We start from the raw sequence: 25689 nt of genomic DNA, 5'->3' as shown, positions 1-25689 counted from the left end.
GTCCCCTAGTAACTGATTCATCCACCCTGGGAAAAAGCTTCTGACTATTCACTCTGTCCATGCCGCTCATATCTTTGTAAACCTCTATCATGTCGCCTCTCCACTTCCGTCGTTCCAGTGAAAACAATCCGAGTTTATCCAACCTCTCCTCATAGCTAATGCCCTCCAGACCAGGCAACATCCTGGTAAACCTCCTCTGTACCCACTTCAAAGCCTCCACGTCCTTCTGGTAGTGTGGCGACCAGAATTGCATGCAATATTCTAAGTGTGGCCTAACTAAGGTTCTGTACAGCTGCAACATGACTTGCCAATTTTTATACTCTATGACCCGACCGATGAAGGCAAGCATGCCGTATGCCTTCTTGACTACCTTATCCACCTGCGTTGCCACTTTCAGTGACCTGTGGACCTGTACGCCCAGATCTCTCTGCCTGTCAATACTCCTAAGGGTTCTGCCATTTACTGTATACCTCCCACCTGCATTAGACCTTCCAAAATGCATTACCTCACATTTGTCCGGATTAAACTCCATCTGCCATTTCTCCGCCCAAGTCTCCAACCGATCTATATCCTGCTGTATCCTCTGACAATCCTCATCATTATCCGCAACTCCACCAACCTTTGTGTCGTCCGCAAACTTACTAATCAGACCATTTTCCTCCAAATCATTTATATATACTACAAACAGCAAAGGTCCCAGCACTGATCCCTGCGGAACACCACTAGTCACATCCCTCCATTCAGAAAAACACCCATCCACTGTTACCCTCTGTCTTCTGTGACTGAGCCAGTTCTGTATCCATCTTGCCAGCTCACCTCTGATCCCATGTGACTTCACCTTTTGCACCTGTCTGCCATGCGGGACCTAGTCAAAGGCTTTACTAAAGTCCATAGAGACAACATCCACCACCCTTCCCTCATCAATCATCTTCGTCACTTCCTCAAAAAACTCAATCAAATTAGTAAGACACGACCTCCCCTTCACAAAACCATGCTGTCTCTTGCTAATAAGTTTGTTTGTTTCCAAATGGGAGTAAATCCTGTCCCGAAGAATCCTCTCTAATAGTTTCCCTACCACTGACATAAGGCTCACCGGCCTATAATTTCCTGGATTATCCTTGCTACCCTTCTTAAACAAAGGAACAACATTTGCTATTCTCCAGTCCTCTGGGACCTCACCTGTAGCCAATGAGGATGCAAAGATTTCTGTCAAGGCACCAGCAATTTCTTCCCTTGCCTCCCTCAGTATTCTAGGGTAGATCCCATCAGGCCCTGGGGACTTATCTACCTTAATGCTTTGCAAGACACCCAACACCTCCTCCTTTTTGATAATGAGATGACTGAGACTATCTGCACTCCCTTCCCTAGGCTCATCATCCACCAAGTCCTTCTCCTTGGTGAATACGGATGCAAAGTACTCATTTAGCAGCTCACCCATTTCCTCTGACTCCACGCATAGATTCCCATCTCTGTCCTTGAGTGGGCCAACCCTTTCCCTGGTTACCCTCTTGCTCTTTATATATGTATAAAAAGCCTTGGGATTTTCCTTAACCCTGTTTGCCAATGACTTTTCATGACCCCTTTTAGCCCTCCTAACTCCTTGCTTAAGTTCCTTCCTACTGTCTTTATATTCCTCAAGTGCTTCATCTGTTCCTAGCCTTCCAGCCCTCACAAATGCTTCCTTTTTCTTTTTGACTAGGCTCACAATATCCCGTGTTATCCAAGCTTCCCGAAACTTGCCAAACTTGTCTTTCTTCCTCACAGGAACATGCTGGTCCTGGATTCTAATCAGCTGATGTTTGAAAGACTCCCACATGTCAGATGTTGATTTACCCTCAAACAGCCACCCCCAATCTAAATTCTTCAGTTCCTGCCTAATATTGTTATAATTAGCCTTCCCCCAATTTAGCACCTTCACCCGAGGACTACTCTTATCCTTATCCACAAGTACCTTAAAACTTATGGAATTATGGTCACTGCTCCCGAAATGCTCCCCCACTGAAACTTCGACCACCTGGCCGGGCTCATTCCCCAATACCAGGTCCAGAATGGCCCCATCCCTAGTTGGACTATCTACATACTGTTTCAAGAAGCCCTCCTGGATGCTCCTCACAAATTCTGCCCCATCCAAGCCCCTAGCACTAAGTGAGTCCTAGTCAATATAGGGGAAGTTAAAATCACCCACCACTACAACCCTGTTACCTTTGCATCTTTCCAAAATCTGTCTACATATCTGCTCCTCTACCTCCCGTTGGCTGTTGGGAGGCCTGTAGTAAACCCCCAACATCGTGACTGCACCCTTCCTATTCCTGAGCTCCACCCATATTGCATCGCTGCATGACCTCTCTGAGGTGTCATCCCACAGTACAGCTGTGATATTCTCCTTAACCAGTAATGCATTCCCCCACCCCTTTTACATCCCCCTCTATCCCGCCTGAAGCTTCTAAAGCCTGGAACATTTAGCTGCCAATCCTGCCCTTCCCTCAACCAAGTCTCTGTAATAGCAACAACATCATATTTCCAAGTACTAATCCAAGCTCTAAGTTCATCTGCCTTACCTGTTATACTTCTCGCATTGAAACAAACGCACTTCAGACCACCAGTCCCGCTGTGCTCAGCAACATCTCCCTGCCTGCTCTTCCTCTTAGTCCTACAGGCCTTATTTACCATGTCCCACCCCCTTGTCACACTAGTTTAAACCCTCCCGAGTGACGCTAGCAAACCTTGCAGCCAGGATATTAGTGCCCTTCCAGTTTAGATGCAACCCGTCCTTCTTGTGCAGGTCCCATTTGTCCCTGAAGAGAGCCCAATGGTCCAGATATCTGAAACCCTCCCTTCTACACCAGCTGCTCAGCCACGTGTTTAGCTGCACTATCTTCCTATTTCTAGCCTCACTGGCACGTGGCACAGGGAGTAATCCAGAGATTACAACCCTAGATGTCCTGTTTTTTAACTTACTACCTAACTCCCTAAACTCCCCCTGCAGGACCTCATCACTCTTCCTGCCTATGTCGTTGGTACCGATGTGTACCACAACCTCTGGCTGTTCACCCTCCCCCTTCAGAATGCCCTCTGTCCGTTCAGAGACATCCTTGACCCTGGCACCAGGGAGTCTCTTTCACGTCCACAGAAGCGCCTATCTGTGCCCCTGACTATAGAGTCCCCTATAACTATTGCTCTTCTGCGCTTTGTCCCTCCCTGCTGAACAACAGTGCCAGCCGTGGTGCCACTGCTCTGGCTGCTGCTGTTTTCCCCTGATAGGCCATCCCCCTCAACAGTATCCAAAACGGTATACTTGTTAGAGAGGGGGATAGCCACAGGGGATTCCTGCACTGACTGTCTGCCCCTTCTAGCGGTCACCCATCTATCTGCCTGCAGCTTGGGTGTAACCACTTCTCTAAAACTCCTGTCTATGACGCTTTCTGCCACCTGCATGCTCCTAAGTGCATCCAGTTGCTGCTCCAACCGATCCATGCGGTCTGTGAGGAGCTGCAACTGGGTACACTTCCTGCAGATGTAGTCGCCCGGAACGTTGGAAGCGTCACGGACCTCCCACATCTCACAGGTGAAGCACTTCACCCCTCTAACTGTCATTTCTAGCACTAATTAGTTAATTCATATAAAATAAATAAATACTTATTAAATCTTATGAATGAGGTATTGATACCATTACAGTCATTTTTCAGTGAGAGTCAACACCTTTTAGGACAGAAGAGGAGGAAACTGGAAAAATAAACGATTTCTGTTCGATTCAAAGCCAGTTATTAGATCTGAGCATTTGTGTGGATACAATGTTAATAACTGATCCATTTATTGATTAAAGTAACTTTGAATTTGAAATTTCTACAGATCACTTTACTACCCAATAATATTGCTGACATTAGTAAGCAAAGATCAAACAGTGAAAAGTTATTTGCATCAAACAGTTATAATTATGGACTGAATGGACAGCCTGGGCCTTCCGGACCTTCAGGTAAGAAGCAATCTTCAACGTTACCTCAACATGGTGAAGGGTTCAAATATCAGAAAAACAAGTTAAAAATTGTGAACTGTGAAGTAGGAAAGTTAGTCAACGAACACTATTCAAAGGGTCATTTGAAGTAGCACTAATTAGATTTAAAGGGTAATGAGACATCGTTCTGGAGGGAGAAAAGGTTGAAGAAAATTAGGTGAAAAAGTAACTCAGTGGGGTTGATCTTTGTAGCAGGGACAGGCTAATTGGACCTAATGGCCTTTACTTGTCTCTCATATTCCTTATGCCCTGGGCTACCTGGTTCCCTCTGATGAGGTATGGTCTGCGGTGGTACCTGCTCAATGAGGATGTTGTGACATGTCACAATGTTTGCCAAGTGGATGGGGGGGGGGGGGGGGTGGGGTGGTGGTACGATAATCAGTGGTCACAGTGGATACTTTTTAATCTATAGGGGGGTTGTTCTCTGTTCTATGTGGTCTGGCGTGTGGGTTCCATTGTCCATTGTAGGTAGAAGGTAGATATTTCTGTCTGGTGTGGGCAGGATTAACTCTATTCTGTGGAGGGGTATCTTTGCCTCATGGAAGAGGAGACTGGATTTCTACTTTTGGAACCTGGTTGCAGTTTCCATTCACTGGGAATGGGAAGTGGCCGTGTAGTGTTTTTCAAATGCAAGCTTAGGGGCAGATTTTCAACTTCACCGTCTGGACAGTAATTTGGCAGAATGGATCATCTACCTGTTACAGAACCCACTTGATTTTCATTGATTTCAGCAAACTTTTATCAATTGCTTTGCTACTTGGAAAATATCTTAGGCAGCAGCGAATGCAATTATTTCTTTGACGGGATACATTGCACTGAGTGTTGGTTAATATGTGTCATGTAAATTTAGGTGCTACTCCATGATTCTCATTTAGTCCTGTATCATTGCATTCGGAACATTATCTACAGGCTTTGGAATCTCAAAACTTTTCACTGTTTTTAATATACAACAGATTTCAATGCATTGACCATCTCCGATCTGTGTGAGATTGTCATATTTTCTACTGCTATCTCCGTCAAAACATTAAATACACCATTTTTGATCTTAATTCAAGACATTGCTGCTGCTTTGTTCCCCCCTCCACCCAACTGCTAATTGAGTTGCCACCAGTGACAGATGCCAATGACAAATTCCCAATAATCATCATCATCATCCTTTATTTCTCAAGGAGAATAATATCCTTATTATTAGGGCAGGAACTGCATATAGTTCTGTATATGGCACCCCATGGAAAAATAAAACTTGGCATCTTACTGTTCTCTTTAGAATGTCTATTAAAAAACACACGACAAAGAACAAAGAACAGTACAGCACAGGAACAGGCCATTCGGCCCTCCAAGCCTGCGCCGATCTTGATGCCTGCCGAAACTAACACCTTCTGCACTTCCGGGGCCCATATCCCTCTATTCCCTTCCTATTCATATATTTGTCAAGCTGTCTCTTAAACGTCACTATCGTATCTGCTTCCACCACCTTGTATTATAAGACAAGATTCTTCACCAGCATAGTCTTGAAATGTTGTTTTAAAGTCATACAATCTGATAATTGTTTTATCTTATACTGCACAGGTCTGCAAGGGCCCAAAGGAAGCCCTGGTCCAAAGGGACAATCAGGACCCCCAGGACCACCAGGACCCAGAGGAATGATGGGACCAATTGGCCCTTCACCTGACATATCTCATATTAAACAGGGAAGAAGAGGGGCAGTGGTCAGTACCTATTTTCCAAAACACAAAGTTTTCTTGAAATGCTGCATGTAATTAGCTAACAAATATCAAAGCATGTCAAATATTATTGAGGTAACCTTCAACTTTGGAAAAAATTGGTATCATCAAATAGGAAGATCAGGCTAGGTGTATAACAGACAGACAAACTGAAACTGGCAGTTATTTGACTCTGCTGAAATCAAAGGTTAGCCCCTATGAGTTTTACACATCAGCAAAATACCTGTGACACAGGTGAAATAAAGCCAGAAGTTGCATGTCTTATTTACTGCTTCTATTAGATCACCAGGTTTTTGGATCACATTTTTGTTTAACAATTTTCATATAAAATAAATCTATTAGAAATAAGCAGCAGCACAGTGGTGTGGAGTTACGCTACTTCATGAACAAGTCAAAGATTCTGAGCGCAAATCCCGTCATGACAAGGTGTGAAGTAGATTAGTGCTGTGCTGTGTTCTTAAGTCTTTGTTAAATGACAAACCACATGCTTTATATTCAGATTCAACACAAGTACTATTTATTGTATTAATTATCTACATTGCATGATCCAGGTTCAGGTCTTTTCCTTGCTGGTGTGCATTTGTACTCTCTGTAAAGCTGTTATGTCTTTATGTTGTTTTTCTGGTTCCCAGACGTTGAAAAGAATCACACATTAAACTTGGAAAAAGGCTGGAGTCAGTCTGTTTATTTCAGCACCATGCTGTCTGCTGTAGAACCTGATTCAACTGGTTTTTGAGTTACATATAACATGACTCCCCAGTGCAGCTGTGAATGTGGCCCCCCACTGGAACACTTACACATAATAACAAGTTCCTAGCTAATTAGTTCTTAACACTTTACGGATAGTATAACAATATATATAGCAAAAGCCATGTACTGAGTGAGGCTGTCAAAATGCTAGCTCCTCCCTACATATGTCTGATGATGTCATCAGTTGCCTGATCTTTTAAAGGTACAGTTTCTTAAAGATGATGTCACCACTGCACTACATTATAGTAGAATTCAATAAATTTGGTAAATTATGGGCTTCCCTTAAGCCCAGACCAAAAATGAAGCCTCCAATAAAACTCAAAGTAATGCTGTGATCAGGCATGCTCAACTCAATAGTCATCACTTAGTATGTTCCAATTTCAAACTCATCCATTATGCACTGGCATATAAGATGTGTCAGGGAGACTATGAAGATCTATCAACATCACACCCATCCCTCCAGACAGTGACCTGCTCATCAGTGATATTTGGCTACCCCTACTCAAGAAATACATCATCGCCTACTCTGCAGCCAACATACCCTGACAAGAACAATAGTATGTATCGACATACCACGAGACACAATAGCTGACCAATCAGCAGCAAGAACAATAGCATTTACCGGTCTACTAGAGAACACAATTAGCTGACCAATAGCAGCAAGAACAAGAAAATATAAAGTCCTATTAGCAGTAAGATCCCACCCACATTCCCATTCTCCACTATATATAAACCTACTGTTTCCACCCATTTTAGTGGACGGGCGGAGTACGTTGCTAGACATGTCAAGGCCTATCAATTCTTTGAAGAACTCCTTTTTCAAGGAAACAGCTGATTTTTTTCAGAGCAAATTCACATGGTATAAAAACAGTAAAATCTTCTTACTCAACACATGGGCTGAATTTTCCCCACAGAGGCAGTTAAACAGGCTTCGGGACTGTTTTCAGGTCCTGACCCGCCTCTGGTGAGAAACTGATTAAAGTCAAAATTTTCATGAGGTAAGCCCTTAATTGGCATGGAGACAGTTTCCCTGTCCAGTTAAGGCTGTGATTGGGCTCTCAAAGCTGGAAGACCAATCAGAGGCCTTCCAGCTTCAGAGAAGCACCTGGCTGCAGTACAAGGTAAGTACCTGGGAGGGCGCTTCAACTAGAAGGTGTCCCCTCAGCCACTTTTTAAAATCTTTATTAAAAAACTACAAATAAAGCAGCCAGGCCACCACTGTGAGGGCAGAGCCCCCCTACAAGGTTGCCTTGGCTGTATATCCACCCAGGCAGTCTGGAAGGACCTGTAGGCCTGCCAGGAATGCTGGCACCCCAGTCTGCTGCTATGTGCCCACCACCAGACAGTTAATTTACCTCTTATCACATCAGGCAACAGGAGAAAATCCAAGTCGGTCTCCTTAATTCCTGTTCAACAAGGCTCTTAATGGAGCTAATCGCCTGCCCACCTTGAGGGAATGGGCGGGGTTCCTGGGCCCCCAACCCACAATGGCCAAAATGGCTGTCGTAGGGAATGGGGTCAGGAAGACGACATGCTGGCCAACCTCATAATTTTCAGGCCCCGTCTGCCTCCAATCCCAATGTAGTGCCCAGGGTCTCCAAGAGTTCTTGATCCATATTAGCAGAAGAAAAATTGGCCATGACAGCTGCCAGAATATGAATCTCCTCATGTCTTTATTGACTTCCTCACAATGACCAACAGAACTTCGCAAATCTCCACCCTGTCTATCTTTTATCATTGCCCAGTGACCCTTGCTGAAAAATGTAGATGGGTAAATAGTGAATGAAGACAAAGGCATCCTTCATAGTCAAATAGCCTACCCACAAACATAGGTTCAGCTCACAAAAGAGTAACCACTTAGATGAGGTTCTTGAGGGCATCTGGTGTCTGTCAAACTATACACCAGCATAAATCAGCCCTTACAAGGGAAGAGGACAAAATGAAGGAAAGATGATGAAAAAAGCAAATGCACTAGGAATTGTTATAACCGGACATTTTGCAGATTGCGTAGGCAAAAGTGGTCCTAAATTTTATCAATTAAATATTCCTTTCTATTGTAGCAAGTATTGTGGATTTGCACTTTCTACTGGTATTGTTTAATTCTCTGGTGTCATTACCTTATTTTTATGGTTTTTATGATGATAATGAGATTCTATCGGTTACTGCCTTTGTTTTAGGGTCCACCAGGAGCTTCTGGAAGAGATGGTGCCAAGGTAGGTGTAGCAGCCTACATGATTTACAATCGTAAGATGGATTATCATCAAACATCACAACATCAATGCCTAAATGACTTAAAACAATAGTTTTTTTTCAATTAACATGACCCATAGCTATCACCACACTCATTTACAAAGGCTAGATGCTGGTCAAAGTCTAATGCCTCCCCCATTTCATACATTACAACAGTCAACACACATCAAAATGTATTTAACAGGCTGTAAAGTGCTTTGTGTCATCCTGAGGATGTGAAAGATACTAAAAAGTGCAAGTCCTTTCTTTCTTACTTTAATATATCACAGTTATATTTATAGACGGAGAATCAATATTTGTGGCCCAAATATGCATTCCTGGCAGGCAAGACTGCACTGGGGGCACGATTTTGTAAAATTGCCTCCCACATGTCACAGACACTGTAAAAGAGCTTCTTAAAGGGCCCATTTGTGGTAACAATAAATTCCCTTTATGTGCTCTTTACTTAAGCAAGTCTTGACAGTTGCTTTCATAGATGAGGAAGCTTTTTTGGCAATTCTGTCAAACTCTTAGATAAGATATTGAAAGTTTGTCATCTGATAAGTGCCCCTTCTTTGAAATATCATTCCCCATTGCTCCCCAGACTAATTTGTGCTCTTTCCATAGGGCTCCACTTGGAGTTACAGCAGGAGAGGGGCCACAGATTTTTGGCCCATGGTATCTCCTCACATCTTTCAGAGAAATATCAAAATACTTCACCTTCAGTTAAATACTTTGAAAGTGGTGTTGAACAGATGTGAGGCTTTCCCCTCAGGAATGAAATACCAGAATAGCATGAATATGGATTGAAAGGGAACTTGCTATTTTAAGACCGGGGAATGGCTCAAATTGTCCTCTCTCATACACCTACTAGTGAATTTGTGCAATAGTCATGGGCAGAGGAATGGATGGAATCATGAAAATACAGGGTAAAACTGTTCTTAACAGTCTCTTTGTCTTGAATGGCTTGATGAATAATTATAACACATGATGTGGCAAACGATGGTACAGACCGGGAGAATCCTAACTTTAATCTTTGGCCTATACATCTCAGGCTGAGCAGGCAGTCTGACCTAAGGAGGGGAATACAAATCAGTAAAAAGCAAAATACTGCAGATGCTGGAAATTTAAAACAAAAACAGAAAATGGTGGAAACACGCAGCTGTCTGCCAGCATCAATGGAGGGAAGAGATCGTTTTCTTATCAATCTGGACCCTATTTCTGAACTGAAAATAAGAAATCAAATTGGGTTCCCATTCCTTGTTACTTTTCGCTGGTCATTGCTGCAAAGTACGTGCAATAGACATCAGGTGAGGACAGAATCAAGAAGTGGTTTTAATGCCCCTTATAGTCAAATAGGTGGGGACTGAGTAGCTTAGTTGGCTAACATGAGGTTCAGAACAGCGTTAACAGTGCGGGTTCAATTCCCATTCTGGTCTGAGGAAGGCAATGGGAAACCACCTCATACTTTTTTTCCCCCCCAAAATATACTTTATTCATAAAAATCTAAAAAAAATACGTTACAAAACAGTTCCAATTTGACATTCCAGAACGTGCAAAAGAAATTAATATCCTTTGATACAGAATGTGAGCTTCCTCACAGCTCTTGCCATTCCATTTTACATGCCATGTACATTTGCATTACACAACAAAACCATATTCTGGTGCATACAGCCTGAGGGGTTTTGCACTATTTCCAGTCCCTCGGTATACTATGGCGGGAGGAACTTACACAGTGGCCTTTCCCCATTGAGCCTTTGCAGCGGCTGCCCCAAGCTTTAGCGCGTCTCTCAGCACGTAGTCCTGGTCGGGAAACCACCTCCTACACCCACTTCCCTAGTCATGCTGATCTCTCCTGGGTGGAGAAAAGGAGCAGAGGACCTGTCCTTGGTGGGACAACCACCATGGGACAGCATAGTCAAATAGACAGTTTACACGCAGGACCTGATATTTATAGGGAAGAGGTGAGGAAACAGGGGCACATGTTTGTGACTAGGAAACTTGGAAGTGTTGAGAACATGGAGGTCCTGCCCAATGCAACAGCAGGAACTCATTAAAATGTTCTTACATCTGTTTCCTTCCAGTCAGCTGACCAAATTGAGATACTGGCTGGCTGCTGGGTAGGAAAACCAGCAAGAGAAGGCTGCAGCTGGGAGGGTTAGACATATATGGCAAGGGAGTGATCGCTGCAGAAGATTTACTTGTGGGGCTGGGTGAAGCACTCCTCTCCTCCTCCTCCACAAGCAGTGCTGCAAAAGCTGCTGGATCTGGCAGCTCCTACCTCCCCTTAACTGCTGGGTTGCCTAAGCACTGGGAAACCCAGCCTGCAGCTGTTAAATTCAAATGATTCCCAAAATCTGAGGAACAGTACCTCAGTTTAATAGTATAATTCGGACCCGCCTCTCCAGAACATGTTACTCACCTTGGCCCAGACCCGCCGTGATTAAATCAGAAGTAGATGCGTTCGCGACGAGTTGGGGTTAAGTTTCACAATTGACCCGCGATTAGCTGACCAACCTCCTCCCACATCCACACCAGTGCCCTGGCGATCTTCTTCCCCCTCCCCACCCCCCAACTGTCTAAGCTCATGCACAAGGCATAGCCACTTTGGCGAGCGAGTGGAGAGCTGCTGGCACTTCCAGAACTATACTCCAACCTGATCCAGCCTTCAGGAGAGGATGGGAAAAAGAATTGAATAACTCTCCATTCTGTTGTTCTGCAACCTGTCCTTTCCATTTAATAATGTCACAAATTTTATACATTTTGAAAAACCGGAGACAGTAATAACTATTGTCCCATCCCATTACAGGGTGAGAGAGGTGCTCCAGGACCAAGGGGATCCCCTGTAAGTAAAACATGTTTAATTTGCATGCTTCTGTACAACTTTAAAAAAATGTATACAATAAAAGAACATTACAGGCATAACTAAAATGTTTCTCATAACATTACATAATATTTTAGTAATGTATATCCATATAAAAGGGGAGGACCTCCTTTAGAAGTCTGGAATCATAGAGTCATTTATGGCATAGAAGGAGGCCAGTTGGCTCATCGAGTCCATGCTGGCTCTCCACTGAGCAATCCAGTCAGTCACACTCCTCAGTTCGATCTCTGTAGCTCTGCAAATTTATCTCCTTCAGTACTTATCCAATTTCCTTTTGAAATCATTGATTGTCTCTGCTTCTACCACCCTAGTGAGCAGCGAGTTCCAGGTCCCTACCACTCACTGCGTAAAGACGTTCTTCCTTACATTCCCCCTGCATCTATTGCGCAAAACCTTCCATCTGTTCCTAATCTGGGAAAGTGTGGTGCAGCCTGCTCGATCGGCTGAATAGCCTACTCCTGCTCCTATGTTCCTGTGTCCCCTAGTCCTTGCACCATCAGTTAATGGGAACAGCTTTTCCTTGTCTAACTTATCTAAGCCTGTCATAATCTTGAACACCTCTATCAAATCTCCCCTCAATTCCCTTTGCTCCAGGGAGAACAACCCTAGCTTTTTCAACTTAACCTTGTAACTAAGATTCCCCCATCCCTGGAATCATTTTGGTTCCTGCACCCTCTCAAGGACCCTCACATTCTTCCTAATGTGTGGTGACCAGAACTGGACACATTACTCTAGATGGGGCCCAACCAGAGCTTTATAAAGGTTCAGCATAACTTCCCTGCGTTTGTACTTTATTCTGTGTTTCGGAAGCCCAAGATCCCATATGCTTTGCTAACCACTCTCTCAGTATGTCCTGCCATCTTCAAAGATCAATGCATATCCATTCCCAGGTCCCTCTGTTGCTGCACACTCTTTAGAACTGTGCCATTAAGACTGTATTGCCTCACCCTATCCTTTCTGCGGAAATACATCACCTCACATTTGTCTGTATTAAATTCCATCTGCCACTTGTCTGCCCACTCTGCTAGCCTATCTATGTCCTATTGCAGGTGGTTTGTATCATCCTCACTGTTTGCCATTCATCCAAATTTGGTATCATCAGCAAATTTTGAAATTCTGCTCTGTATTCCAAGATCCAAGTCACTTTTATATAGCAAAAAAGCAGTGCTCCCTGCACTGACCCTTGGGGAATACCACTGTTTACCATCCTCCAGACTGAAAAGCAACCATTTACCAAGACTCACTGCTTTCTGTCCTTAAGCCAGTTTTTATTATCCAATTGGACATTGACCCTCCTATTCCACGAGCCTCAATTTTGTTAACCAATATTTTATGTGGTACTTTATCATACAATTTCTTAAAATACAAATAGAAAATACCACATTCCCTTCATCAACCTTCTTTGTTACTTCATCAAAAACTTCAATTAGATTCATCAACCATGATCTGCCTTTTACATATCTGTGCTGGCTATCCTTAATTAATTCAAACCTCTCCAAGTGCCTGTTGATTTTTTTCCCCCTGATTAATAGTATAATTTACTACTAAGTTGCAGAAAGCCAACTGGAGTAAATATTTTAATGTTTCCACATACCCAGAGGGGAAGGTGTGCTCAGAGAAGATAGGACTACAACCATGTAGCCCCTGTTGTGTGTGTACACCTTCAAGAGATGTGGCTACAAGATCATATTAGTCATGTAAGAGCTATGATGTAACACGTGATTCTGAGTGCTAAGCAGCCTTGAGGATATACCTGTACAGTCAACACATCCATGTGTAGCTGCTCTCTTAGTAATCAATAAAGAACCTACAGTATTGCTTTACTGATCCCATCTGGAGTGGTCAGCCCTTGTGCACAATCCAAAGTAGCACAGCGGTTCAAGGAGCATACAATATGTTGGCAGCGGTGAGATTTTTGAAGACTAAAATTTGATTCTGAAGATCAGACGCAACAGCAACGATCTGGATCTCCAACACCCCAAACCCTTCAAGCTTTCTTACCTTTGAAGCAGTGCAGTCAGCGGCAACTGGTAAGCTGCTTTTAACTTCAGGCTGTGAAGTCAGGTGGCTGAAGACTCCTGTTGACTCAATTAACATGGGATTCTGAGGTCAGTTTCTCATCAGAAGTAACTTGAGGAAGTCTGAGCGAGTGAACGCTGTACAGAGATAACAGACCCAATTACATTTGTGAGGTGCATCGGACGGTTCAGCATCATCATGGCAGTGGGGTACCTGGTTGAGTACTGAATCAGCATATTTTCGTTACAGTTCAATCCATCAGTGAACAGCGAAATGGGCAACAGTCAAGACATAGAATGGAGAAGAATTTCTTCATTGTAGTTTCAGGAGGAGCAATCGCTATTGCTATTTTCCGAGGGAAAATCTTCATTACAGTTTTGACCTTCGATTTTTCTTCAGACTGAATCCATGCTGTATGGGTGGGGCTAATCCAAAAGTGTGTGATTTCGGCATCAGCGCCACAACCTTCAAGCCTGTTCATTTGTGGTACTACAACAGTATTCACAGCAAGTATCAGCACCACAACTTCCAAACCAGTTCACCAGGAAACTGCAACTATTTTTTTCATTGAAGAAGACAGCACTGTACCTTCCAAGTCTGTTCAGAAGTGGTACTGCAAGTCGCTCTCGTATTTGCCTTCAAAGCTTATTTTTTCTTCTGCATGCACAATGACACAGAGTTATTGCAATCATGGCAATACTTTTTCCTACTAGTAATTAGAAAGCGCCCGACCTGCTTTCAGAATGTCTTCATTTCAAGCAGAGTCAAGCTCTGTTTTGAAAACCTAGCCATTGATGATCCACAGAAGCAGGTGCAAAGATTTGCATAGCCATTGGCAATGAACGACTACATTGTCTCAACACCTCTGGTTATGATGATGAAGAACAGAAGGACCCTGCAAAGACTTGGTCCACTTTCGAAGACCAATTATACCTCAAGCTCAATTTTCAAGTACACTGACTCGAATTCATGTCTTTCAGACAATGTGCTAGCAAATCCATAGACCAGTTTGTCAATCGTTGTCATGCCAAAGGCCAAGAAAGTGATTTTACTGACACCAAATTGGCAGATTACATCATTGAATTGCATCCACAGCAATGGAACTCTACCAAAAAGATCTTTTTGACAAACCCAAAGAATATACAGTTGACGCGTTATTGAAGGATGACCGCAAATTTGAGTCCATCATTGTGGGTCAACAAAGTCTTCAGTCTCTATGTGTAGCAAATACCATAGGTGCATTGAATAGGGATTCCAAATCCAAGACATCAAGGACAAATGCAGGCCTTTATATTCACCGAAAGCCTGTCCAGCACTTAACTCCAAATGCAAAGCATGCAGTATTCGAGGTCATTGGAGAAGACAATGTCACAAAGCTAAGATAGACACTACGGGCAAGAGTTCTGAACACAAACAGTCGAACCCCAGGACATCATCGTACTCTGACAAACTTCACAACTCTCCATCACAATACAACCAATTCAACCACAAAGTTTCAGGTGACACTAACACTACTGATCCTAAAGATCAGAATACAAACACAAGTGAGTGAGCAGAACAAACATTCCATGTTGTCAATGTTACCAAGCACATTGATTTGATTACTCCGCTAGAAGCTTTTGCACCCATTCGTATTTCCTGTCCAGGAAAAGAGGGCACACATTTGTTCTGGGCAGAAGTGGACATGGGTGCCAGTGCAAACATTCTATCCCTATGCATTTTAAAATGTATGTATGCCAAGATAACTTCAACCAATGCTCAGCTAACTTCTTACAATGGGTCCCCAATCCCATATCTTGGATCCATTACGATTAAGTGCTGTTACAATGATTCCAATTGGAAACCCCAAACTTTACTACGTTGTTCAAATGAATGGACCTGCTATTGCTAGACTACGGATATGCAGGTTCTGACCTGGTGACTAGCCATGAAATGAGCCGATTCTGGAAGATACATCAATGGGCTCTGTTGCGGATCTCACAACAATGTACACCAACAGCTTTGACAAAATAGGCAACTTCAAGGGGGATTGTAGACTGCACCTCTGGGAGGACGCTACACCTACAATCGACCCACACCAGAAGTGTAACATCCATATACAGGCTAAGCTCCAGACCAAACTGGACAAAATGGAGACGGGTGCCACATCAGCTGTCCAAGGCCACACTGACTGGTGCAGCTCTCTCACCTGTGTGGTGTAAAAGGACGGCTCCTTACACGTGTGCATGGACCCCCCGCAGACTGAATTGTGCCCTGAAAAGATGCCAACACAAAATTCCAACCCTCGAGGAGCTGAACCCCCAGTTTACAGGTGATCACTTTTTCTCCAAATTTGACACCAAGAATGGCTACTGGTCTGTGCAGTTAGCAAAATGCTCACAGGAGATCACCACCTTCTTCACCCCTTTCAGCATGTACTGCTATCTGTGCCTCCCTTTTGGTTTATCCATTGTCCATTAACCAGGATGTATTCCAACAGCAATGGACCACATCACAATTCAGGTGCCTGGCTGCATGTACTTTGATGATATCGCCACGGTGGGCAGGACCAGAGCACAGCACAATCGTCCACCCAATCCACCACCTTCAACATTCACTCCCTTCACCATTGATGCACAGAGGCGGCAGTGTGTACCATCTACAAGATGCATTGCAACAAATCACCAACAGTCCTTCAACAGCACCTTCCAAACTAGCAACCTCTACCACCTGGAAGGACAAGGGCAGAAGATGCATGGGAATACCACCACCTGCAAGCTTCCCTCCAAGCAACACACTATCCTGATTTGGAACTATATTGCCGTTCCTTCACTGTCGTTGGGTCAAAATCCTGGAACTCCCTTCCTAACAGCAAAAGGACTGCAGTGGTTCAAGAAGGCTGCTCACCACCACCTTCTCAAGGGCAATAAGGGATGGGCAATAAATGTTGGCCTAGCCAGTGATGCCCACATCCTATGAATGAATAAAAAAAATCACAACTGCATGCCCTGATGCGTACAGCGTGAAAGGAGGTCCTTGTTTTCAACAGCTGTAAGTGTCAAGTTCATGGCCGCCAAATTAACTTTTTTGGCTCCATATACTTCAAACAGGGCATTTGACCAGATCCTGGAAAATTGGACAACGTCTGCATGATGCCTGTCCCACAGGACAAAGAGGACCTTCAGCGATGCTTAGGTCTCTTCAATTTCCTCTCCCCCTTTATTCCAGGGTCTGTGCAGAAGGCAGCGCCACTAAGAAATGGACACCTCATCAAGGGCTTGGATGCTTCCTTGCTTCAAAAGTGGTGACTGGTCGCTTTGGCATCCAAAGCCTTGCCTCGAGCCCAAGACAACTGTTCAAACATTGAGAGGGAGACTGTAGCTCTCCTTTTTATTTTCACGCGCTTCTATACATTCCTTTTTGGCAGATGCTTAGTGGTGGAAACCGACCACAAGACCTTAGAGATGATTTGGCACTGATGAGCGCAACTCCACCAGTGACTACTGGTAAAGATATAAGGCAAGGACTGTGAAGTTAAATACAAGCCAGGCAAACTAATGACCACCTCCAGCACAGTGCAAACAGAGATGGTGGCAGACCTCACCTTCCAGGAGCTCTGGAATACCTTAGTACTAGGCTGGCCGGACGCAATACAGGACATTTCCGAGTCCGTTAGGTCATTCTGGGCCTTCAGGGATGAGCTGGGAATTGCGGATGGCATCATATTCAAGGGCAGATAAATCCTGATCCCTGCGAAACTACGTGCGAATATCCTCTAGCAGCTTCACCAGTCGTGTATGGGCGTTGCTCGCACCACGCGATTGGCCAGGGGCACTGTCTACTGGCCAGGCATTCATGATGACATTGTATCCACTGTCCAAGCCTGCCAGGCATGACAGACTTACCAGCCAAGTCAGTGCAGACAGCCCCTCATCCCCCATAAGGTTCCCATGGGCCCATCAGCTAGGATTGCCATGGATGTGTTTCATATTCACAACGCCGGCTACCTCGTTGTCGCAGATTATTTCTATAAATATCCAATTATCCGTCACCTACATGACACATCAAGCTCCACAGTTGTGAGCACTTTCAGTCCTCTTTTCAGTCCGTTTGGAGCGTGCAAGGAGGTGATCTCCGATATTGGCCCTCAGTACACTGGCTGACCATTCCATGACATGTGCCTGAAATGGGGTGTTTAGCACACAAAATCATCACCCCACTACCCATGTTCCAATGGCCTTGCAGAATGTATGATTCACACTGTCAAGTCATTGGTTCTCAAGTGCCGGCAGACGGGTCAGGGTCTGCATATTGCCATGTTCCATCTCTGTACTACTCTGCTGAGCTCGACCCTCCTGTTTTCAGCTGAACTCATGTTTGGGCATCAGGTTCATACATACCTTTTTGGTTTTCATCGATCTGTATATCCTGAAGTTAAAGATGTTCTTCTAGAATAATGCAACAAAATGAAAGAAACGCACGACAATCACGCTCAGAGTGAACTTCCCAAATTAGATATTGGTCAGCACCATACCATCCAAAATCCTATCACTGGAACATGGAGTTCTGCAACAGTCTCCAAAGTTAGTCCAGAAACCACGTTCTTACGAAGTAATTACACCTACTGGCGCTACATTGCATCATAACTGAGGACAAATCAGAGCTGTTCATAATCCCCAGCCAATGGATGACTTCATTGCAACTCGTACAAGATCAAAGACTGTATCTCAAGCAGAGCTGACATAATCCACTTCCATGACATCCAATTCACAAACATCTGTTCCAATATTTGAGAACTGGTACCCTGTTTGGAAATCTGGCAAGATTATTAAACCACCTTTACATTTTCGAAATTGATACTTTTCGTTTTTGCTATTGATATTCTTGCATGTCCTCTGTAGTGTATCATAATACTGTTATGTACATGTATATCGTTAACTTCTACTCACCTAAAAGTAATGTTCAAATTTGTAAATATGTTTCTCTTCTTTTCCTTTTGGGAAAAGGGGGATGTTGGGCTGGATTTTACAGGTCTGATGTCGGGGGTCGTGGCGGGGGGACCCGGAAAATGCCTCCCGGAGAGGTCTGCCACGGGCCTTGACACCAGGATGGCCCGGCCCAACATTGCCAGCAGCTGTGAGGCCTCGTGGCGGCCCCCCCCCACCCCGCCCCGCTGCCGCTAGGCAACAGAAGGCAAATTTGAACATTTAAGTAACTGTTAATGACTGAAAAAATGTCCTGCCTACTCCCACCATCCATCCCCCTCCGATATTGACGCCAGTGGTTGGCACTCCCACGCCTTCAGATCTCTGTTTGGAGATCCGATGTGGAATACTGGTGGGGAGGGAGGAGCAGGTAGGTATTTCAGTGCAGGAGAGGGGGAACGGGGTCAAACTAATATGATTGGTGAGGGGATGGTGGGAAGGGGTTGAAGGTAAAAGTTTGGGAGGGGAAGATCAGGTACACAAGGTAAGCATTTTGAGGGTGGCGAGGGCAAGGAATTAAATATACAGTTGTTACGAGGGCAACAAAAGTCCCTTTAAAATTTAAATTCTACTGTAGGGTTCGAAGACCTTTAAAAATGGTGCCAGCGCCTGCGAGGTGATGCCCGATGATGTTGCTAAGGATGCAGCGGCTGCCCCCTCTATATCATTGGGGGTGTTCGCTCCGCCCATTTAAATCAGCCGCTGCCTGTAATATCACGGGGGCTGTGCTGATAAAATTCAGCCCATGATGTAACACACTGTGTGATTCTGAGTGTTAAGCAGTCTTGAAGATATACCTGTACAGTCAACACTTCCATGTTTAGCTGCTCTCTCAGTATTCAATAAAGGACCCACAATATTGCATAACTGATCCCACTTGGAGTGGTCAGTCTTTGTGTACAATCCATAATTGCACAGAGGTTCAAGAAATGTGCAACAGCCCGATTCTGGCCAAACCCTTTTTAAACGTGGTTGTTACCTAAAGCATGAGAGCACTGAATTTACCCATGCCTATATATTTAGAATATTTAATTTATTCAGATGTACAAGGATATGACGTTGCATTACTTTCAGTGCCACCAAAAGGCTTCTTACTTTCCATTTGTAGTTATGAGGGCCAAGTTATGATCTGGTCGTAGGAGTACACTTTCAAATCTCCTTTTATATTAGAGCGGATGTGTTTGTTCTGGCAATTGACTACATTCATCACAATGCTAACACAAAGGAAGATCAGTAAATGTACTAGCTTGGTCTTTCCTTGACAGTTAAATTACCATTGGCATTGTGGGGAGGTGGGGTTCCTGCTCACAAAGGCAAAAGCACCAAATCTGCCAAAGTTACTGGAATCTGCTCCATTTGAAGAATTAGTTTGAGCCACGACCATTAGATATATCTCTCATATAGGGCCTCAAGAAAAGTTCAGCAGATAGATGGAAGGAAATGACCAGGGCTTGCAGTGCAAATGCCACTGTTCAGCTCAAGGGCACTCAATGTGCAAAATGTTTAGTGAACCCCCACACTACCGATTGGGCAATGCAAGAGGAACCAGCCACACCTTCCAGGAATGCACTGAATTAAGTATGTCCACCATTTGCAGCCACTTCTCCCTTGTTGGGTTAAAGTGCTTTAATAACTTACTCTCAATCTATATGATTGTTTTATTCTTTCATTGGATGTGGGTGTCGCTGGGAGGCCAGCATTTGTAGCACAGTGACATTTGTGTCTCCAGCCTTCACTTGCAATTCTTCATTTTTAATTCATTGCCAGGGTATGGGTATTACTAGCAAGGCCAGTACTTATTGAAAATCCCTAGTTGCCCGAGGTGATGTTCCTTCACTTCATAACAGTAGGCTGAAACTCAGAAGCCAGGTGTCTTAAGCCAAGTCTTAAGCAACAAAAAGTAAAAGAAACTCAAAAGTGTTACAGGTTTTTCTCATTCCTCATCCTTTCTTGTGTTCTTAGAAATAGTAAAATCAAATAGTTGTACCAACTATTCTACAAGAGTTTGCAAAACTGCAGACTCGCTGAAATTCAAACAGCAATTCAATTGAAATGCAGAACTAATTTTGAATTTGTTGATTGCAGGGTCCACCAGGCTCCTTCGACTTTTTGCTTCTGATGTTGGCAGACATTAGAAATGACATTGCAGAGCTCCAACTGAAGGCTTTTAGCCGTGAAAATCGTGCCACTGGGGAAGAGCCCCAGAGCCATGAAATTCCTGACTGGGGATCAGGTGAAGACTACAGACATAGAGGTCCACCACAGGAACTCCCACAGCGAACGTCAACATGGAAGTGAAATACTTTCAAAACTGCACTGCGAATCTTTTCTATTGGGACTTGGTTGAAGAGATTGAACCAGTGAGGTTGTAATAAATTTTGCACTGCTGTTGTAGAATTTTATTTCATTACCAGTATCGAAGAAATACTTTTATCAAATGTAATAATTGATATAAGTTCTATAGTGTTAATACCACAATATACTAGTTCAAAATGGTGCATTATGAGCAAATGATCTTTTGCACAGGGAGTTGCATTTACCAGATCAGATCTATGGAAGATGAATTGCACACATTCCTCCTTAACATGAACAATTGTAGCATCTTGATTCTAGAACAAACCATTCATAACATTTTCTGCTTTGTTCAGACCCTCTGCATTTAGGAATTGTTTTATTTTTAATCCTTGTTAATACTAGATTTTTCACAAGATCAGAAATTACAAGATAGGTTGAGATGAAAGATGTCCTTCTATTTAATTTCATCCTAGAAAATCAATCCAATCTTCCAATCTAATACCCAGGTGTTTCTTAAATGAGTTCAGTTTCCTGGCCTCAGTTGCCATTTCTGGCAACCAATTTCAGCTGTTAACCACCAATTGGGTTCCTGATGTCTTTTAAACTTGCTCTTCACAACCTTGAACCCTATGTCTTCTTGTCCTATTATCCTAATATGTATTCTACTGCCTCAGTATAGTGCAAATATTCTGCTTTTATTCTCTATCATGTTAAGTATATTTCTATAAGTCCCTCTCTGAGACATAATTTTCAAGGCTGAAAAGGTAAAACTTATCTAGTTGTAGAATAGCTAAATTTTATCTAGTTATTCCTCATAATGCATGCATCTATCACTGGGAATCAGCTTTATTTCTCTCTTTAATATTATTTATAAGGTCTAGCAACTTGTCTTGCATCACAAAGATCAGAACTATATGCAGCATCCCAGCTGCAGCCTATCCAGAGCACTGAACAATTTCAGCACGACTTCTGAACTCAACTGATGTGACAAATAGCCAATATCCTGCATCTTTGTTACGTTACATTTTTAAATCTGGCAAAGTGGTGAGTCAGCCAACTATCAGACACATACTTTTAATCCCAATATGCAGAACGTTTTACTTACTCATATTGAGCTTTATTTTCTATTGATCAGCCCAGGTGCATACCCTTTTAGGTTCTCTTTGTAAAATCTTAGCTGCCTTCTCTGAATCTTCAGTTTAATGTCATTTGCAAAGTTAACTACTTTGCATTAAGACTGCAAATCTAGACCATGTATGCAAATCAGGAACAAGAGAAGTACTGGTATATAAATTGGGCACCACACTAAATATCTCCTGCCATCTTGATCAAACCTGTCTTACAATTACCCTCTGCTTCCTCCCATTTAGTCATTTTTGGTCTACATCTACAACTTACCCTTTAATATCCAATAAATTTGGTTTGTAATGAGGCTTTTCATATGGCACATAACCCAAGGTTTTTTGGAAGTCTAGATGTATTATGCCGTATGGCTTTCCTTTTCTAATATGGGATAGCTTCTCCTCAAAATCGTCCACAAAATTCCTTTGGCAAGATCTAGCCATTCTGAATCTTTATTGCCTGTGACTTAATAGGCTTTTTTTCAAGAAGATATTTTGCCATTCCATTTATGATGATTATTGTTGTTGATTGTGGTCAGTTTAATGCATGTATAGTTGCCAGGTATGATTGTTGCATATGGGAACTATTTTTGTCTGATTCCGATGTATCTGAATCTCCTGTATTTATTAACTCCCTCAACATGACCAAAAGCATTTCACCAATCTCCTCACTGTCTATTTTAATCTGTTGGTGATTAGTCCAGAAGATGTGAGTTCAAATCCCACCATAGCAGTTCGGGATTTTGAATTCATTTTTTAAAATCTGGAAATTAAAATCTGGTATCAGTAACAGTGATCATGAAGTTGTTAGATTGTTGTTAAAAACCCAAATGGTATGGATGGAAATCCATCATTCTTTCTTGGTCTGGTCTATATGTGACTCCAATCGTACACCTACGCAGCTGACTCTTAACTGCCCTTTGAAATGTCATAGCATGCCATTCAGATTAGGAAAGCTAGGGGTGGGTAATAAATGCCAGCCTTTCCTGTGATGCCCACATCCCAAGAATTAATTAAAATAAAAGTACTTGAGGCTATTCTTTGCCTCTATTCTGTTAATGCCAAAGTCCCAAAGCACACAACGTTGGCTTTGGATGTGTGTCTTTGCCATCTGTGGTGAAACTCCCAGCAGGTCAGCTCTCAGCGGTTCTAGAGCGGGTAACTAACCTGAGGGATTTTAACTGCCAAGCCACCCAGTTTCTGCTGGATAAGTAGAGATAAAATCAGCCCTACAGCCTGTATTCCTAGAGGGTAACACAAGTCACCCAAGTTCTATTGACTATAATATCAGGAATTTGGATGTTCCCATTGTCTTGTGAGCAGCACCAATATAGCATGCTAGAAGAGTTTGGTCTTGTCCAAAGCATAAACTATATAGCTCATACATTTTCAATTTCTGTTCATGACTTTTGATTTGTTATCAATTGTTCTATTAATATATCCTATCATCAGTAAGTTTAAGCTGTTCAACATTATGTACCAAAATTGTCCTGAGTAACAGTTTTCACAATCTCAGCAGAATTCTGAATTGTAAAAAAACTTACCAACTAAAACAGAGGTTAAGGAAACAAAAGATGATTTACAAAATTTGCAGGGAAGAAGATGATGATCATTGAACCCAGTACAGGACAGTACAGAGGTAGTCCTGCCAGGCCCACCCAGCGAGAGGTCAGTCATTTCCTTGTGCAGCCAGATGATCCCATGAAGTTAACTATCCTTGGCAGTTTGGGATGCTTTCGGATGACTTCCAGCTGTCAACAAGTGGGAAGTTAAATGGCAGCATTTAAAAGGGGCCTGGATGTTAAAATACCAAGGGCATCATTGTTGCTGTAGTGGGTGAGTTTTCAACTGATATCAAATTTGATCCCCTTAAAACAGGCCCCAGATAAAAGCAGGAGCTATTTTTTGCACTGCTAACAGCAATAAATATTGAATGTTTATTGGTCAGGTAATCTCTTTGAGCTATTTAGTCCAGCATTTTGTACCATTGTTTCAGTTGCATGCCACTTTGATGATGTCTAGTAAGCTGAACAAGTCAACAGGTGAGTTTCCAACAATGAGCTTTTGAATGGCTGCCCAAAAGGTCAAAATTGGCTTAGCCATGATAAATTTGGAAAATCAAGTCGGGGAAGAGTCTGCAGAAGATTTTGGAATAATAGTTTTAGGACAGATAATTATCAAGCAAGCATGTATTTATTTCACCTTTCTAACAGATTTACTGAGAGAGCAGGAGAGTGAATGTGCTTGTGAAGCATGAAAGGTTAAGATGGCAAACAAGAGGGACACTAGTTGAGTGAACATAGTACTGTGAAATTGCATAATTTGTATCGCTCTGTATTGTGAATATTGGAGTGAAATTGGTCAACACCAGTACTGCAAAGGGGCGGATAACAAATCAGCAGCCTATTTACACCACACCTGTTATATTCCAGAAAGCCAGATGGTGAAGAATAGAACTGGAGCCAAACTTTACATACTTTTATCAGCATTTATTTACAGAGAAACACATTACAAATATTCAGCTCCTCACCATACAACTCAGTTGTAGTCTGTTCCTTTTTATAGGGGCATAAGTGAATACCCAGTTAACCACCTGCATACAATTAATATACAATTGGCAACACCTATTTACTTGAATGGAAAAGTAAACAAGTCACAGAGTAAAACAAGTGACCAATTCGCTATCACCCATTTTGCGGTATTGGCTTTGACCAATTTCAGTCCTTATACGTCTGAATATTCCTATGCTTTCATTAACATGGACAGTTTGATAATAGTTCTGAGTGTGAAGGAATACCACCACCAACAGAAATATGATGCAGAAATATTAAGTTCACCAATTTTCTTTTAATTATCAATGAAAATATTCCAGCCATTTGTACTAGATACTGTTGCATTGATTTGACAGCTTACACATTGCACTCATGTACAATCTATTTTATAGCTGTCATTTGAGATTTGAACTTGAAATTTACTAACCACTACTTTCTTATTTTTTATTATGCTTAATCTTTTCAATCTTATTGGTGTCTCACTCTATAGGTGTTGGCCCTTAGCTATCGTAACAAAAAACATAATGATCTGAACAATGTATCAGAAGTAATAAGAGACCACTGTACCTCATACAAGCAAACGTTTTTCATTTTAAAATCCAGCTGTACGTATGTCCAAGGTAATCTTTTGGACAATCTTTCAGTTTTTAATGTTAGTAAAAATCTGACAAGACAATTCACTTGTTAAAAAATTTTAAAAACTTCACCAGTATTCCAGTGGGTAGAGTTCTGCACCTACACTTAGGAGCATAGGAACATAGGAGCAGGAGTAGGCCATTCAGCCCATCGAGCCTGCCCCGCCATTCAATATGATCATGGCTGAGCATCCACTTCAATCCCTTTTTCTCATAATATCCCCATATCCCCTTACATCATTTGTATTTAGAAATCTGTCACTCTCTGCTTTAAACATACTCAATGACTGAGCTTCCACAGCCTGCTGGGGTAGAGAATTCCAAAGATTCGCAACCCTCTGAGTAAAGAAATTTGAAGGTAGATTTTGCCAAGTCAGGCCTCGCATATGGCCATATTGGAAGATCACAGAGCACTTCGATTTTCCGATATATGCTGGGTAAATGCAAGGCTGCATGGGGCCTGAAAAAAATTTACCTTTTAGTCTGCATGTGCAGAACTTACTA

General features: G+C 42.7%; 1 protein-coding gene across 2 annotated transcripts in view; it reads left to right on the top strand.

The window, feature by feature from the left end:
- ccbe1 (collagen and calcium binding EGF domains 1) overlaps positions 1 to 22911 on the top strand; it is a 427427-nt gene extending 404516 nt beyond the window's left edge. For both annotated transcript variants that reach the window (XM_068048170.1, XM_068048099.1), the window contains exons 7-11: positions 3850 to 3973; positions 5582 to 5721; positions 8664 to 8699; positions 11525 to 11560; positions 20668 to 22911. In XM_068048170.1, coding sequence (XP_067904271.1) covers positions 3850 to 3973; positions 5582 to 5721; positions 8664 to 8699; positions 11525 to 11560; positions 20668 to 20880 — 549 coding nt within the window. In that variant the 3' untranslated portion in view covers positions 20881 to 22911. The remainder of the gene's footprint in view (positions 1 to 3849; positions 3974 to 5581; positions 5722 to 8663; positions 8700 to 11524; positions 11561 to 20667) is intronic.
- Positions 22912 to 25689: the final 2778 nt, after the last annotated feature.

Source organism: Heterodontus francisci, chromosome 1 (assembly GCF_036365525.1).
Source record: "Heterodontus francisci isolate sHetFra1 chromosome 1, sHetFra1.hap1, whole genome shotgun sequence".
In the NCBI taxonomy this organism is placed as follows: domain Eukaryota; kingdom Metazoa; phylum Chordata; class Chondrichthyes; order Heterodontiformes; family Heterodontidae; genus Heterodontus; species Heterodontus francisci.
Note: the sequence above shows the minus strand (reverse complement) of the source record. Positions and strands in the feature narration are given on the sequence as shown.